At 36.2% G+C, this 17,630-nt stretch overlaps 1 protein-coding gene across 1 annotated transcript; it reads right to left on the bottom strand.

Moving 5' to 3' along the window:
- Positions 1-3,823: 3,823 nt before the first annotated feature.
- On the bottom strand, positions 3,824-6,135 carry LOC116117435 (peroxisomal membrane protein 13-like; the record flags this gene model as incomplete). Its single annotated transcript, XM_031403457.1, has 4 exons — positions 3,824-4,296; positions 4,649-4,741; positions 5,364-5,647; positions 5,874-6,135. Coding segments are annotated over 4 exons (861 nt in total), but the record flags the coding sequence as incomplete, so codon positions are not given.
- Between the last annotated feature and the right edge of the window lie 11,495 nt (positions 6,136-17,630).

Here is a 17,630-nt window from a genome sequence, read left to right as displayed (position 1 = left end):
TCAAACATTATTACATCAATAATATAACAAATTACAAATCAAAATAATAAAATGAGCAACTTTTTTTTGTTTCTTTGTTCGTTGGTTTGTATTACCTCCCTGTTCGGTGTAATATCGTCAATATAAGTGTTGATTGACCAAAAGAAAATTAAACGCTTGTTGCCCCAAGAATGTACATCAGTAAGGTGATAGTTATTTGGTGCTAATGAAGATGAGTTGACGTTGACTGTGAAGTATGAACTGTGAAGAGATGAGATCAAACAAATGTGAGGAAGAGGCGACAGTTCTCGGGCAAGACAAAGAGGAGATCGATGGTGTAGCTCCGAGATTGACAATGAACACAGTAGATCTGCGGTGAAGAAGAGTGAAGAGAGGATAGAGAAGATCGTGAAATGTGAGGAGAGTCTCAGTACCCCAGTTGATGACGAATAGAGCAGTTCACGATTAAGGTTGGAGAGACCAAATCGACGGTGAAGGGGAGACTCTGGTGGAAGATTTTCAAAGTTTAGACCAAAAGTGAGGAAAATGGCGTGAAAATGGGGAGGAAATTGTTGATATTATTTTGGGGGTTTAAGGGATATGGGCTTTAATTTTAATTTTTTAAAGGTGACTCGGTGTTTTTTTTAAATAACGGTTGGACTGGCGGGAGTTACAGTACACTGGTCCAACCGTGAGTGTAACTGGTCAGCCTTATATTACCGGTTATTAGCCTCACTTGGCCCAACTCACTGGTCGGGTCCTGGTTGAACCGGTTGAATCAGCCGGACCGGGTTTTAAAACTTCTTCCACATTTATTATATCATCTTCATTGATGTATGTAGTAATGTAGATATTCATTCATTCATTATGCAATTATTATTTATTCGAGACCATATGCATCCTTTTGAAGTTCAAACCATCTTTCTTCCCCTGGGATTACATTGAAATTATGGTTTTGAGTCAGAGATATTACAAGAATATTATTTGTGAAAACTAAATTGCTTGCAGCCTGTCTTATTAGTGTGTTCATCAGTATATCTCCCCCTATTTTCATCATAAATACAAAATACTTCCTGATGATTCTTAGATTGATCCGAAAGTCTCCTTTCTTGAGGGCAGATTTTTACATCATTGGATAAAATCTAGAAGGGTTTTCTTGGTGCACTGAACCAAAAATCAAAGTAGATTTATCATATCAAAGCTTATACCATATGATCTCATATATATCCACGGGGAAAACGGATTAATGAATACAAAAAAGGTTTAACTTTCAGGCTAGATATGCACTGAAGCGATCTATACGCTAGACATTACATTAGATACATAATCATGTCATGTTCAGAACATGTTGGCAGTGTAACTATGTTTCTTTCACTGAGCTGATTACTCAATTACTCTTATAGGGTTGATTCATCGTGCTAAACAAGTATGGTCGATTCATTTACTAGGATCCTTTCCCCAAACACTGTCCCAAGATTCACCTGGGGCAGCCTTTGGTCCCTTGATGAAGCTTGGATTTGCATGCATGTCATTAGGTCCAGGGAGAGGGAGTCCATTAGGACCTGGTGGGCAAACCTTTCTTTGCTTTCGTTTGATTCCCAGTATTCTCAGTACAAATCTAGCTAGTTCTCCGTATAATGAGCCTGTGCGATCAAAAAGCTGCAGCAAAATGACATAGATTAATCCGGGAGCTTTTCAGAAAGTCCTGATAATAATGGAGATAGCAAGAAAATATATTGTAATGGTGTCTCCATTGTGCACAAGTGATACTGAAGAAACATGAAAATGAAGCTAAAACAACCACAAGGCCAGTGAGTACGAAGTCAATGCTGTAGAAGCTGCCCCAAAGAGGTTCTTTTCTTTACACATTTTGATTGCTTAAAAGTTTGATTGTTCTTATGTCTGTTTTTATGAAAGTGCTTAACGCTCCTCCCTTCCCAAAGGAATAACTCCGTCACATTTGACAGTCTTATCAATGTGTTTGGTTAGTATGCTTTGCACTGTCGATATAGTAGTTTGAACTGAGTGTTAAAAAATTTAGGTCTTGTTTGGTACGGAGTTTAAAACATTCATGCATGTACATTGTACATTTGCATAGTTCATTTACTCATCTAAACATATTAAAGTTCATAAATGTTGACTGTTGTTTTATGTATGCAGTGGAATAAAAAAGTTGAAGAAATTGTTGGGTGCATAACTGCCAAGTAATCAACAAAATTGTTTCCTTAACATCTGGGTTTGACTGGGGAATGTGAGCTGCTGAATAAGTAGCCCAAACCGAAAAATCATGGAAATTCACCTTGTGCGGTATGTCCACTAACCAAAAACTAGAACCATGGAAGCCCAATGTCAGTTTCTAAATCGTTGATTCAAGTGGTGTCTAATTTTTGCAGGTGTTATTCATGTAAAAGATGGCTGAAAATTGTTTAAACAAACCATCCGAAGGAGTAGCCAATATTGTTGGAGTTGCATAGAGACGTGGAAGCCAGCAATTGTAATCAATGTTTTAAAAACCGACTGGGACAAAACCCAGCAAGCTGGCCGGGTCCCTGGTTAACTTGTTGAACCAGCTGGTTCAACTGGTGACATCAGCAATGTTACTGTTTATATAATGCAAAATTCCAGAATTTGGATCCAAATCAGAAACTCCTGAATAAAATAGTCTTCAGTAAGGCATCATCAAACATTATTACATCAATAATATAACAAATTACAAATCAAAATAATAAAATGAGCAACTTTTTTTTGTTTCTTTGTTCGTTGGTTTGTATTACCTCCCTGTTCGGTGTAATATCGTCAATATAAGTGTTGATTGACCAAAAGAAAATTAAACGCTTGTTGCCCCAAGAATGTACATCAGTAAGGTGATAGTTATTTGGTGCTAATGAAGATGAGTTGACGTTGACTGTGAAGTATGAACTGTGAAGAGATGAGATCAAACAAATGTGAGGAAGAGGCGACAGTTCTCGGGCAAGACAAAGAGGAGATCGATGGTGTAGCTCCGAGATTGACAATGAACACAGTAGATCTGCGGTGAAGAAGAGTGAAGAGAGGATAGAGAAGATCGTGAAATGTGAGGAGAGTCTCAGTACCCCAGTTGATGACGAATAGAGCAGTTCACGATTAAGGTTGGAGAGACCAAATCGACGGTGAAGGGGAGACTCTGGTGGAAGATTTTCAAAGTTTAGACCAAAAGTGAGGAAAATGGCGTGAAAATGGGGAGGAAATTGTTGATATTATTTTGGGGGTTTAAGGGATATGGGCTTTAATTTTAATTTTTTAAAGGTGACTCGGTGTTTTTTTTAAATAACGGTTGGACTGGCGGGAGTTACAGTACACTGGTCCAACCGTGAGTGTAACTGGTCAGCCTTATATTACCGGTTATTAGCCTCACTTGGCCCAACTCACTGGTCGGGTCCTGGTTGAACCGGTTGAATCAGCCGGACCGGGTTTTAAAACTTCTTCCACATTTATTATATCATCTTCATTGATGTATGTAGTAATGTAGATATTCATTCATTCATTATGCAATTATTATTTATTCGAGACCATATGCATCCTTTTGAAGTTCAAACCATCTTTCTTCCCCTGGGATTACATTGAAATTATGGTTTTGAGTCAGAGATATTACAAGAATATTATTTGTGAAAACTAAATTGCTTGCAGCCTGTCTTATTAGTGTGTTCATCAGTATATCTCCCCCTATTTTCATCATAAATACAAAATACTTCCTGATGATTCTTAGATTGATCCGAAAGTCTCCTTTCTTGAGGGCAGATTTTTACATCATTGGATAAAATCTAGAAGGGTTTTCTTGGTGCACTGAACCAAAAATCAAAGTAGATTTATCATATCAAAGCTTATACCATATGATCTCATATATATCCACGGGGAAAACGGATTAATGAATACAAAAAAGGTTTAACTTTCAGGCTAGATATGCACTGAAGCGATCTATACGCTAGACATTACATTAGATACATAATCATGTCATGTTCAGAACATGTTGGCAGTGTAACTATGTTTCTTTCACTGAGCTGATTACTCAATTACTCTTATAGGGTTGATTCATCGTGCTAAACAAGTATGGTCGATTCATTTACTAGGATCCTTTCCCCAAACACTGTCCCAAGATTCACCTGGGGCAGCCTTTGGTCCCTTGATGAAGCTTGGATTTGCATGCATGTCATTAGGTCCAGGGAGAGGGAGTCCATTAGGACCTGGTGGGCAAACCTTTCTTTGCTTTCGTTTGATTCCCAGTATTCTCAGTACAAATCTAGCTAGTTCTCCGTATAATGAGCCTGTGCGATCAAAAAGCTGCAGCAAAATGACATAGATTAATCCGGGAGCTTTTCAGAAAGTCCTGATAATAATGGAGATAGCAAGAAAATATATTGTAATGGTGTCTCCATTGTGCACAAGTGATACTGAAGAAACATGAAAATGAAGCTAAAACAACCACAAGGCCAGTGAGTACGAAGTCAATGCTGTAGAAGCTGCCATAGCTATGACTTGAACTAATGGCAAGCTGTCAACATAAAGAACAACTGGGCATATGAAAGCAATCTTTGCCGTCTTTATGGCCCTCTAGTTCCTCAGGAAGCCAATTCCATCATTTTCAATTAAACATAACCAAAAGATATACAAGGAAACAAAAAGGGGAGAATACCTGAAGAAGTGCTGTCATGAACATGTTGAAGGCCTCCGTATTTTCATAAATAAGGATTGAGATCCGGCCGAAAACATTTACCACACCTTGCATCTGCCATACAGAAAAAAAAAAAAAAAAAAAAACTGTGAATTACTGATAGCACAACAGAAAGAAAACCCCACAAATAATTAATACATGAAGCATCCACAGATATATAGTGGTCCGCAGACTCTTTAGAGAAAATTTCAACACATTGAAACAAGATCTCACAGCCCATTCTAATAACCAATATCTTTCTGTTCCTCTTCATAAATTAGTGATTGCATACAAGAAAAGTTAACCAAGCGCAAGCAACTAAGAACAGTGAAGGCATTGGTGAGAAACACTCGATTCTGTGAAGGCAAGGGCTAAATATATTGGGGAGTAATGCTACCCCCACGACCTATTCTCACAAACTTTCTCTCACAACCTCGACATGGCAACTCACAATTGGTCAGCCGCAATTTATCGGGTAGGACCCATTACGAGCTGACCAATTGCAAGTTACTACGTCGGGGTTATGAGAGGAAGTTTGTGAGAAGAGGTTATGAGTATAGCATTTTCCATATATTAGGTAGTCAAGTTCACAAAAGTTCCAATTATACACAGGACAGCAGTTCATTGTTCAGTATTTCACATCTATTATTTGTTAAATAATTTGGTGATTTCACATAACTGGGACAGATAACCTTACCACTCGAAGAAGTGAGATCCAAAACCCAGGAGGGGATGAAGGACCACCATGTGGATTGTTTGGATCTTGAACACCATAAGGACCACCCATGCCCATTCCATAACCACCCATCGGACCTCCAAAACCACCATTATACATTCCGCCCCCATACATCCCAGATCCATTAAGACCACCATAACCTCCCCTGTACATGCTGTTACCATACATTCCTCCTCCAAGACCACCGTATGAACCATACATTCCAGAACCTAAGCCAGAATTATAGTTCAAAGCAGACCCATAACCTGCGTTAGGAAGGAAACAAAAATTAATAAATGAATTCAATGAAAAAAGAAAAGGAGCCACTCAATCTCTTTACATCAATTTGCAACACACTGATAATTATCATCTTTAAGATAAGCTTCTTTAATTAACCTCAGATGGCACCTATTCAAAGCCAGAGGTAGCGACTCCTCTGCACACCAGTAATTATAAGAATTCTTTTCTTTCAAACTAAAGATTCATATTTACCTCCGTAGCTGTTACTCCCATAGCTTTGTTCCCAAGGCCTAGATGGAAGAGGTCTACCAAGAGCATTTCTATTAACAGTGGCAGTCCTATCGGAAGTTGAAACAATTTCCCCAGGATTTGCAGTTCCTGAAGACTCAACTACATCACTTGTATTGCCAGCTGAAGGGGGTTTAAAAGGTGTAGGCCCAGAAGCAGCACCTGCTCGATCCCATGGTTTTGGAGGAGGACTATTAGCTGCAAAAATCAAATCACATAATTCATTTCAAAATCCAAGTGGAAATTGAAAAGAAAAAAAAAAAAAAAAGCAACTTCGAGTACTTCAGAATCACAAATCTCGGCAACATGACAAACCATAAAAATGCATGACTAATTAATATAGCCAAAGAATACTAGTAAAACCTTAAGCACTGCATTCATTAAACTGGAATCAGAGCTATGAAATTGGAATTACAGAAACAGAAAATGGGTTCCAGAAACTTCCATTTTCCGATGATTAGATCAATTTCATGTTCCAGAACACACCTTACAACTTAAAAAAAAAAAAAAAAAAAACAGAAAATGGGTTCCAGAAACTTCCATTTTCCGATGATTAGATCAATTTCATGTTCCAGAACACANGAAAGAATTGATTCAAGAGGAATAAACTGAGCTTATACATTAAGAACCAGTAGGTGATATATAGGTATATAAGCGTAAAATCTACCGAAGAATATGGACAACAACAACCTGATTTTTAACAATTTAAAGCTTTGCTCAACATTATTACTAAGTAACCTTCAAATAATAGATATGTGAATAGACTCAGGGTCTTTGTTTTTTCTTTTTCTCAAACTTATATATTGGGACATAGTCAGCTAATAGATGTATTCAACTTTCATACAAAAGAAGAAATGCCACCAAATTATTTATTGAGAAAACCTTATGCATAATACACTTAACATACTAATAGTCATTCATTATAATTAAGTCACCAAATTAAACACTAAGTCATTAAGATAAATAAAATTACATTTAGGTTTTTTTTTCCTTTGTTAACTAATGTGTTTAGATTAACTTACGTTTACCTCGATTAATCCTTAAGGGAAGCTATCCCACAACAACCCACTGCCGTGGCATCCTACATTAATCATAGGCAAAAGTACTATACCTACATTTAGGTTATTTCATTTGTCCTTGATATATAGTCAACTCTCAAATGCTTCAACAACTTTAAAAAAAAAATATTGAAAATCCCCTTCAGTATATGGGTTTTTTTTAATAATTGTAAGGGATAATATTTTTGAAAAAGTTTTTGGTAATTGTATATTATAATTAACCTTACTTTTATTATATTCAAATTATTTATTTATTTATTTATTTATATATGATATGCCATATTCTTGAGCCCACGTAGTGGACCAAGTGCCATTTCTATAATTGACTTAATTTCACTATCAAACAATCAAATTGAGGCTTTTAATCAACAAATGGGTATATACAAAAGCATCTTCCATATAATCCATGAATCACGTTCTGCCATTACCATTATTTCATAATATACTATTTTAGTTTCTATATATTTAAATGTAGCGTTTGCTTTGTTACCACAGCATTGTTAAAAAATTAATTCATTTTCCCAGGTTCATTGGAGAGCCGCATATGCTGTAAGTTTCGATCAATATACTACATCAGTTGGCCCTCACTCGACTAGACTAGTCCTTATCCTCCCAATTAATTCATATGTTTTTTTTTTTTTTCTAAATGAAACCCTGGATTACGCAAAAGTTATTTAGTTCCATTGCACCTTGAGCATCGGCTAAAATGTAAAAGTTGGACCAATAATCCATGCCACATATGCGTAATTATTTTAATATGATAATTTTTGTATAAATATATACGTACTTCCGGTTCTGGCAGAAGAGAATTTATGTGCACTATATACAACAATTAGGAGTAGCAAAAATGTTATATCCACCGAAAAAATTGCACTGAAACAGGTGGAGCTTCTTTTCTCTACCAGGAAGCCAAAAATGCTATAACCAAAATATTAAAAAAAAAAAAAAAAATGTCTTTCATGCTTTTGCACAACCCATGTGCTTTTTTGACGCCACTTCTTCTTCTTCATGGCCTTCCATGGCTTCTTCATTGACTCCCTCCATCAAATCTGTTGTGCTTTTTTGACGCCACTTCTTCTTCTTCATGGCCTTCCATGGCTTCTTCATTGACTCCCTCCATCAAATCTTCACTTGGGTCATCTAAATCTGCCTTTTTGCAGCATGGGTTAATGGAGAAGAAGTGGGGTGCATTTTGGGTTGTGCGAAAGCGTGAAAAGTTGTATAGAAAGAAGAAGTAGAGGAAGGCATAGAAGAAGTCATTGGTTATGAGCTTTGAAACAACGTCGGGTGAGTTGCAGAAGGTTATGGAAGATGAGAAGTTAGGACTTGAAGCTTAAAGCTTTTTAATTAGAGTAGGGACGCCCATCAAAAAAAAAAGGACGGTCGTCCATTCCTTATGGACGGGCGTCCATTACATATGGACGGCCGTCCATTCCAGATTTTTTTTAAAATTTTTATATTTTAAAAAAAATTTGATAACATTAAATGCGTTGAATGGTCTGAGTCAGGAGACATGTAGGTTGGTATAAAATTTCGGTATAAAAACCTCGGTGTCTGTAGCATTGTTGTTAGGAGGAGAGGATGGTAAATCACGGTCAGTATTGACAAGCCCAACAAAATGTTTAACGCTGAATTCTATGCTAGGCCTTCTTGGGTAAGCCTCTGACTAAATAAAATAGGCTTGAGCCAATGAGCCATCGAGTCACTTTCACAGCACACACTCGACGTATCCAACTTTGTTTCTCTGTGAAAAACTCCTTTAAATATTCATTTAATCTAATAATTTTATTATTTTCAAATAATAAAAATTATTTTTGAGGCGACAAGTATCTATCACCCGTCACACTTGATCCAATCCAAGGGACACCTAGATTCAGTCAAAACTCAGTAATTTCCCTTACCTCGTCTTTTTCTTCAGAGCTTTAGGTAGTACTTCATGACGTGTCGAGAAATGCTTAGATCTTAGTATAAAGATTGTTTTTAATATTGGACACGTGTCATTGCTTTGAAATAATCTCTTAAGTGCGGTGGTAATCTATGAATAGTTTAAAAAATTATGCCCTGNTTTTTTTTTGGTTTTTTTTTTTTTTTTTTTTGTTGTTTTTGGTTTTGGTTTTTTTGTAAAGGAAGGATCCTAGCAATATGGCGCGACCGTGTTGGCTCCACTTTTGCGTCAACGGCTTAAATATTCATAAAAGAGTTTATGATATACAGTAATAATAAAATTCTCCTCGGTTTAAAAAATAACAAAAATTTATATGCTGTCAAGTTCTAAATGTTAAAATAAATGATAAAAAATAATTTAGGATCCATTTGTTTTGTTATTTTGGATATGATTTTGAGAATAATATTGGATAGTTGAATAAGGTGCGTATTACAACGTAAAATTTAAAAATTAACAAAAAAAACCCCTAAGTTTGCTAATTTAACTAAACATCTCAATATATATAAATTTTGTAAAATGATAAAAACACCCCCACCCACCCACAGTGCCAGATTTCGGTCACCATCGCCGGAATCTGGCGTTACGACGCAGACCAGTTGGATCTGGCCTTACGTACGTCGATCTTGCCTTTTCCGACCAGATCCACCACAGATCTGGCTGGAAAAGGCCAGATCAACGGTCAAATCTAACCGTCGCCAAAGATATTGCCGTCGCCAAAGATATTGCCGTCGTTGTCGATCAATGACGGCCATTTCTTTGGTCATCGTTGAAGGCCAAATCGATGAATTAACGGCCAGTTCTGGTCATTTATAGGCCGTTGTGACAGATTCTGGCTACCACAGATGGTGGTTGCCGGAATCTGGCAACTATAGATGGGTGGAGGTGTTTTTGTTAATTTTTAAACTTTTTTTGGAGTATTTATAAAATTAATAAACTTAAAGGGTCTAAAAGTAATAAAAAAATATACAAATATTTCCTAAATAGTTAAACAAACAAATATTTTGAGAATATAGATAGGAATATTAAAACAAATGTACCCTTAATAATATTTACAAACTTATAACAGAGTAAATTTTATCGATAGGGGGGTTTTTATTATTTCAGAAACTTTAGGAAATTTTGTATTATTATATCGTACTTCAGGGGATTAATGTGAATAACTTTTCATAAAATGATAATTAAAGCTTTTTGCTTTTTTCGGTATATTTAAGTAAAATCTTGTGATGAAGAGAAAATGCGAAAAGAGACAAAAGAAAAACAATCATATAGCTCTCTTGAAAAAATGACTATTAACCTAGCAAAAGCTCTTATTAACCCTTTTGTGTTTGGTTTTCTTGTAGTGAACATTTTCTGCTGGTTTTAGAAATGCGATGGAAATCCTCATTTTTTAATGACCATTAGGTTATTCTATTTAAGTTTGAAATAAATGATATTTTTATTATTCATCCAAATTCAATCAATCTAAGTTATCTAACATCTAAAATCCGTCAGCAATGTTAAGATGTATTAAATGAATTTCCTTTTAAGAAAAACAAAAGTTTTTCTTTGAACAATCATTAATAATGTTATAATAAACATATATTTATTTTCATTGTCACAGTACTGAGATCAATATTATTCTCCTCATCGACCCTCGAACCAGGATCCAAAGATTGATCGAACCATAGTCCACCCTCAAATCGTGATTCAAAGGTTGACTGAACCATGATCCAAGGATTTGAAGAAAAGAGTTTAACACTGTTCACTACCCTCGGTATTGTGAAAATCTCTCTACCAACGATGCAAATAAAGCAAGGAAATCAACAGCTTCAAGAGATACAACTTCATTCTTATCAAAATTAATATGTAAATCTCTATACAGACATCTATTCTACAATTGCTGCTATTTCTAACATATACAGACCTATTTACATTGACATTTATGATCTATATCATCTAGGCTTCAGATTTCTTGCAGTGAACCATGATTCAAAGATGCAGAGCTGTTCTTTGGAACTTATCATTCTGTCTAGACTAACACTTAGACCAAAGGACAGAGATGCTTCATTTCATGAGAGTACTGCAAAAACTAGGAAGGAAGGTGTAAGTTTACAACTTTTTGGGAAGAACATCACCTTGTATGGAAGCTGGGGAAAAAGATCGGCATGGTGTTGGGCTGAGACTATGAACCACCTACCAAAAAGCAATTGCTACTGCCAGAGCTGCCAACAGCACTAGAAAGATCACGAACAAGGAACTTCACACTTCGTGTGCCGATGGATTCCATTATTTCAAGACACTCCTGCAAATCCAAGTCACTGACCAACATCACCCATTCCTCTTCATCATCTAGATACTTGAGCTGGAAGGTACCATTTTGCAGTTTGAGTCTGCTTGCCACTTCTTCGTACAGTTGTAAACACCCTGCAGTAGGCTCAAACTTGAATCGGATGATATCTTCTTTGTAAGTAGCTTTCACGGTAATTTTTGTGCCACTGTCACCGCAACTTGGTTGAACTTTCGATTGCTTCCCCTCTTCAAAGCTTGGGGAGCTTGATGAACTACCATGCACCAATGAACCGTTTGATGAGTCTGTCATGCCTGAAGNTAAGTCCATAAAAGACTCAAGTAAAAAGGGTTTTTTAGGTGATTGGGGCCAAGTAAAAGGAAATATATGTTCATAAAAAGTAACATCTCTAGCCACCTGAACAGAATGAGATTGTAAATCATACAAAAAATAACCTTTTTGAGTTAGTGAGTAACCTATGAAAACACAAGGACTTGATCTTGGAGAGAATTTGTCTTTAGGAGGGAGAATGGTAGAGTAAGCCAAAGAACCAAACACTCTGAGATGATCTAGTTTAGGTGGTTTACAAAAAAAAAAAAAAAAATTCTCATATGGGGAAAGACCTTGAAGAACTGCAGTTGGAAACCTATTGATTAGGTAAACTGCAGTTTGAACACAATATCCCCAAAATTTGTTTGGAATATTAGACTAAAACTTTAAGGCTCGAGCTACTTCTAAAATATGTCTATGTTTTCTCTTAACAATGTCATGTTGTTGAGGTGAATATGCACATGTACTTTGATGAATAATTCCTTGACTATGGAACAAGTCATGACAATTTTTGTTAAAAAATTCTAAACCATTGTCTGTTCTAATGCATTTTGGGGTGATTTGAATTTGATTATGAACCATGAACATAAAATTTTTAATGCTTTGAAATGCATCTGACTTGAACTGCATAAGAAACAGCCAAGTAATTCTTGAATAGTCATCCACAATTGTAAGAAAAAACCTAGCATGCCCTTGAGTTTGTATCTTATATGATCCCCAAACATCAATATGTAAAAAATCAAAAATGTGATTAGTAGTTGAATTACTCAAAGGAAATGGAACTCTGGTTTGTTTGGCTAAGGGATAGACACAATAATGAGGAGGATGTGAAGTATGCAACTCTTTAAACATAAGTTTTAGAACTTGAAGAATTGGAGAAACTAAATGTTTCATTTAATCCGTCATAAAGTATACAAGGCATCCTTATTTAAAGGGATCAACTTAATCTGATAACAATCAAATTTGAAATAAGAATATTAGTCACACACCTGACTCCTAGGATAACTCCTATATATAAGATTCTGTTTAAATTTAAAGTTAAAAATATCTACATCACAACACTCCTATAATTACACGTGTTTTCCCACACTCCCCCTCAAGCTGGTTTGTATACATCGTAAAGACCCAACTTGCTCACTAAATCTTCGAATGTCTGTTTCTGCAACCTTTTTGTAAACAAATCAGCTAGCTGTTCTTTTGTAGGGACGTAAGGCATACAGACAACTCCTTTTTTCTAACTTCTCCTTAATGAAATGTCTATCAATTTCAACATGTTTCGTCCTGTCATGTTGAACAGGATTATGACAAATGTTAATTGTTGCCTTGTTGTCGCAGAAAAGCTTCATAGGTCCTTCAACTTTGATACCCATTTCTTCGACTAGCTTTTTAAGCCACAACAGTTCACATATACCTTGAGCTGCAGCCCTAAATTCTGCCTCAGTGCTGCTTCGCGCCACAACAATTTGTTTTTTACTTTGCCAAGTGACCAGATTCCCTGCCACATATATACAGAAATCTGTCGTTGACCTCCTGTCATTGATACATCCAGCCCAATCTGAAGGCGATATCGGGTCTAGTGTGAGATAGATAAATGAGTTTTCTGACTAGTTGTTGATATCTCTCCTTCTTGGTCTGTTTCTTATCTCCACTAACCTTCAGTTTAAAGTTTGGTTCAATAGGAACCTCACCAGGCCTGCAACCTAGCATTCCGACCTCCTTGAATAGATCCAGTGTATACTTCCTTTGCATAATTGCAATACCAAATTTTGATCTTGCTACTTCCATCCCTAAGAAATACTTCAAATATCCAAGATCTTTGATTTCGAATTCCTTCCCAAGATACTCCTTAACCTCTTGAACACCTTTACTGTCATTACTTGTCACTATTATGTCGTCAACATATACGATTAACACAGTGATTCTCCCTGTCGAATACTTCAGAAACAGTGTGTGGTCAGCTTGGCTTTGTTAAAACCCGAAACCTTTGATTGCTTTTGAAAATCTGTCAAACCAGGCCCTTGGTGATTGCTTCAGACCGTATAGTGATCTTTTTAGTCTACATACATTGTCCTTTCCATAGTGTTTCTCAAATCCTAAAGGGAATGACATATACACCTCTTCTACTAGCTCTCCGTTGAGAAAAACATTTTTTACATCAAGTTGGTGGAGTGTGTAATCTTGATTTGCTGCTATGGACATGATCACTCTGACTGTGTTAATCTTTGCTACAGGTGCAAAGGTCTGCTGGTAGTCGATGTCATAAGTCTATGTGTACCCTTTAGCAACCAGTCGTGCTTTTTAACGGTCAATCGATCCATCAGCCTTGTACTTGAGATTGAAAACCCATTTACAACCAACGGGAACCTTGCCTTCTGCCGATTTAACAATCTCCCAAGTTCCAGTTTTTTCCAATGCCTTCATCTCCTCCATTATAGCCGCACGCCACTCTTGTTTCCTCAAAGCTTCTTCAATATTCTTGGTATTTCTACAAAAGCCAGATTGAGAGCAAAAGACAAATAGGCAGGAGATAATATGTGATATGATATGTATTTAGCAATGGGATGTTGTGTGTAGGTTCTTACTCCTTTTCTAGTTGCTATGGGTGGATTTAGATCATTACCTGTTGCGTTTGATTCCTCAATCTCGGCTGAAGGATAGGGTAGTATTGGTATGGGTGGAAAGGTCTGCATTATCTTGTTAGGATTCTTTTGCCTTGCAAAAACACGAGTTCAAGGCAGTTAGACTCCTCCCCCTCTTTGCGATTTTCTGGCACCGAGATTGAACCAGAATTTTTTTGAGTTTTTGGAGAAATATCTGCCAAGTTCCTAGGATTCTTTGAATTTTCAGTTTGCTGATTTTTTTGAGGCACTGAAAAATCTGAATTTGAGTTTTGGTTTAGAGAGATTGATGGAGAAGTTTGAGTGTCATTCAAATTTTGAACTGGAGAGATATTTGGAGAGATTTGAGGAGAGATATTAGGAACTGATTCTGATTCCCAAAACTTCTCTTTTGATTTTGATTGTGAGTTTATCTCCCCTTGAAGAGGAGTTTTGGAGAAGTAAGGAAGATTTCCAAAAAAGGTGACATCGGCTGACACAAAAAATTTTTTAGAGATGGGATCAAAACACTTGTATCATTTTTGAGTAGGAGAGTACCCCCAAAAAACACACTTACTGGCCTTAGGATCAAGTTTGCTTCGAAATTGACTGTGAATATTGATGAAGGCTTGGCAACCAAATGTTTTTAGGGGTAAAGAGTGTAATAACTTTGTATTTGGATAGAATTTTTTAAATATTTGAATAAGTGTTTGAAAATTGAGAACTTTAGATGGCATACGATTAATTAAGTATGCAGCAGTCAAAACAGCTTCCCCTCGAAGATATTTTGGAACTTGATAGGTGAATGATAATCATATTTTACACTATGATTTTGCATTGAATTTTGATAGGATTTAGGATACTTTTCATACAATTTGGGTCATAATTGCTACCTAATTCTATGAATTTGTCTTTGCAGGCCTAAACGATGATTTTTAGCATAAATGACAGTTTTGAGCGTAAATTGTGTAACTTGAGTTTGGAAACTCGGAATGACCTGAATTTAGAAGCTTTGGAAAGCTAAGAAGAAGAGCTACAACTTTCATGTTTTGGGTTTTTCCGAATTCGGACTGGAAAAAGGTGAAAATTTGGCTTGAATTCGTGAAAAGTATGCTAAGAACTGAAGAAAAAAACGTATTTGGACGTGCTTCAGTATTTCTGCCATAACTTGATCTGTAGACCTCGGATTGTGCTGATTCTTTAACGAACAGAAAGATAATTGAAAGGGCTACAATTAATATGTTTAACACTTTTCCATATTCAGACTCTATCAGGCTCAAATTTGGCCCGAAAATCTTCGCCACGGCGAAACCTGCATCAGCTGTAAAAATAAAACGGCGCGTTTTGGATTGCTAGGGCTTGGTCCTTAAGTGAAAGAGGTATAAATTAGAGCGAAAAGGAAAGAAAAAGGGTCTTGGTTCGTCATTTGGGAGGCAGCTCATGGAAGGAGAAGATTATTGAAGATTTGGGCTTCAAATTAGAGAAGATTTCTCAATCTTTTGCTTGTTTTTCAATGATGAATCTTGATTCAGTTGGTTTTTGTTATTTTATTTCGTTTTTTAGTATGAACTGAGTTGTTTAGCTAGGGTTTGATGTAACCTTGATACAATGATTCAAATTTATATGAATTGATTTACTTTGAGTTTTAATTTCATGATTGAGTGTTTATCTCTTTGCTTAATGACTTTTGGATGCTTGATCACCATTCAAATGTGTGTTGTTCATAATGAGATTGAGAAGTGATTTGTGATTGTACCTCTTGGGATAAATACCGTAGATTAGCAAACTCTAGAGATAGGTTTAGCGATCTATGAAATCTAGATAGAATTCCATAAAGCTTAAAAGACTTAGAACTATTAATCTTCAATTTGTTGGGTGTGGATGCTTAACAGGGATAAGTAAGGAAATGTAACCTGAGAAGATATGTTTTACAACTTAGGGAATTTGATTTTCAATCAAGGAATTAGAATTTGGGTAATAGATTTTATGATTTGGGTTAGCGTATCTAGGTGAAATCAACACCCTAGCATTTTTTAGCATTGTTTAAGTAGTTAAGTTGTTGGATTTTGCTTTAATTTCATTATCATTCATTTATATTTTGTTAATTTGTATTTAGTTTGTTAATTTTCCATCAATCCAATTTATTATTACTTCAAGTAGGACTTAAACTAGAGAAATCGGTACTTAGTAACACTATCCTCGTGGGAACGATACTCTACTTATCACTTTATTACTTTGTGCGACTAGTATACTTGCTACATTTGCAGTGAACATTAATGCCCTAGCCACTTCTAAGAGATGCTGATTTTTTCTTTCGGCAATACCATTTTGTTGAGGACTATCGATACATGAGGATTGATGAATGACTCCTTTTTCAGATAAGAAATTACTGAGTACAGTAGAGAAATATTCATGACCATTATCCGTTCGAAAAAGTTGAATAGAAACACCAAATTGGGTTTTAATCATGTTGTAAAAATTTTGAAATCACTGAACCATTTTAGATTTGTCTTTTAATAGGTATATCCATGTTAAACGAGTATGATCATCAATAAAAGATATAAACCATCTTGTACCCAAAATATTAGAAACACGGGATGGACCCCAAAGATCGCTATGAATAAGATTAAAAGGCAAAGATTTTTCATATATTTTTTAGCGAGAAGGTGCTCTATGATGTTTTGCAAGTTCACAAATCTCACATTGAAATAGAGAAGGGTCTTTATTAGAAAATAAACAGGAAATAATTTTGCTAAATAACGAAAATTGGGATGTCCTAATCTACGACGCCATAACATGATATTATCTTCTTCAAGAGAAGTGAAGGCTTTATTTGCAACTTGAACTTGTTTACCTAAGCTTGATCCTTCTTCAAAATAATACAGACCATTCTCCAACCTAGAACTGCCAATCCTCTTCCCCGAGATCAAGTCCTGAAACTCACAGTAGGTAGGATAAAAGCAACACAGTTCTGGTCTTTAGTAAATTTGCTGACTAAGAACAAGTTACAGGTAAGTTTGGGAACATGTAACACAGAATTAAGAGCAAGATTTTGAGAGATAAGAATTTTTCCTTTTCTTGCTATGGCTGATAGAGATCCATTAGCTATTCGAACTTTGATATTACCCGAACAAGGGAAATAAGAGGTAAACAGATTAGATAAACCAGTCATGTGGTCAGACGCCCCTGAATCTATTATCCAAGGGATGCGAGAGTTGTGTGTCATACCTGCTAAGGAGCAAGATGGATTAGAAGTGGATTCAGCTGACGTTTTGGTCTTCTGAATCAGGTCCTGAAGAAGATCCCATTGCTCCTTAGAGATGACTAAGTCTTGAGAACCAGTCTGAAAGCCTGAATGAATAGACTGGGTGTCTTCTGTGACATGAAGAGCACGATTATTGCTCGCAGCTGGCTTATTGTTCTTTAGGTGCGCTGGTTTACCATGCAGCTTCCAACAGGTTTCTTTGGTATGTCCGACTTTGTGGCAATGGTCACACCAAGGGCGTCTATTGTCACTCCTTCGAT

Source organism: Pistacia vera, unplaced genomic scaffold (genome assembly GCF_008641045.1).
Source record: "Pistacia vera cultivar Batoury unplaced genomic scaffold, PisVer_v2 Contig81, whole genome shotgun sequence".
Lineage (NCBI taxonomy): Eukaryota > Viridiplantae > Streptophyta > Magnoliopsida > Sapindales > Anacardiaceae > Pistacia > Pistacia vera.
This window is presented reverse-complemented; position numbering and strand designations above follow the sequence as displayed.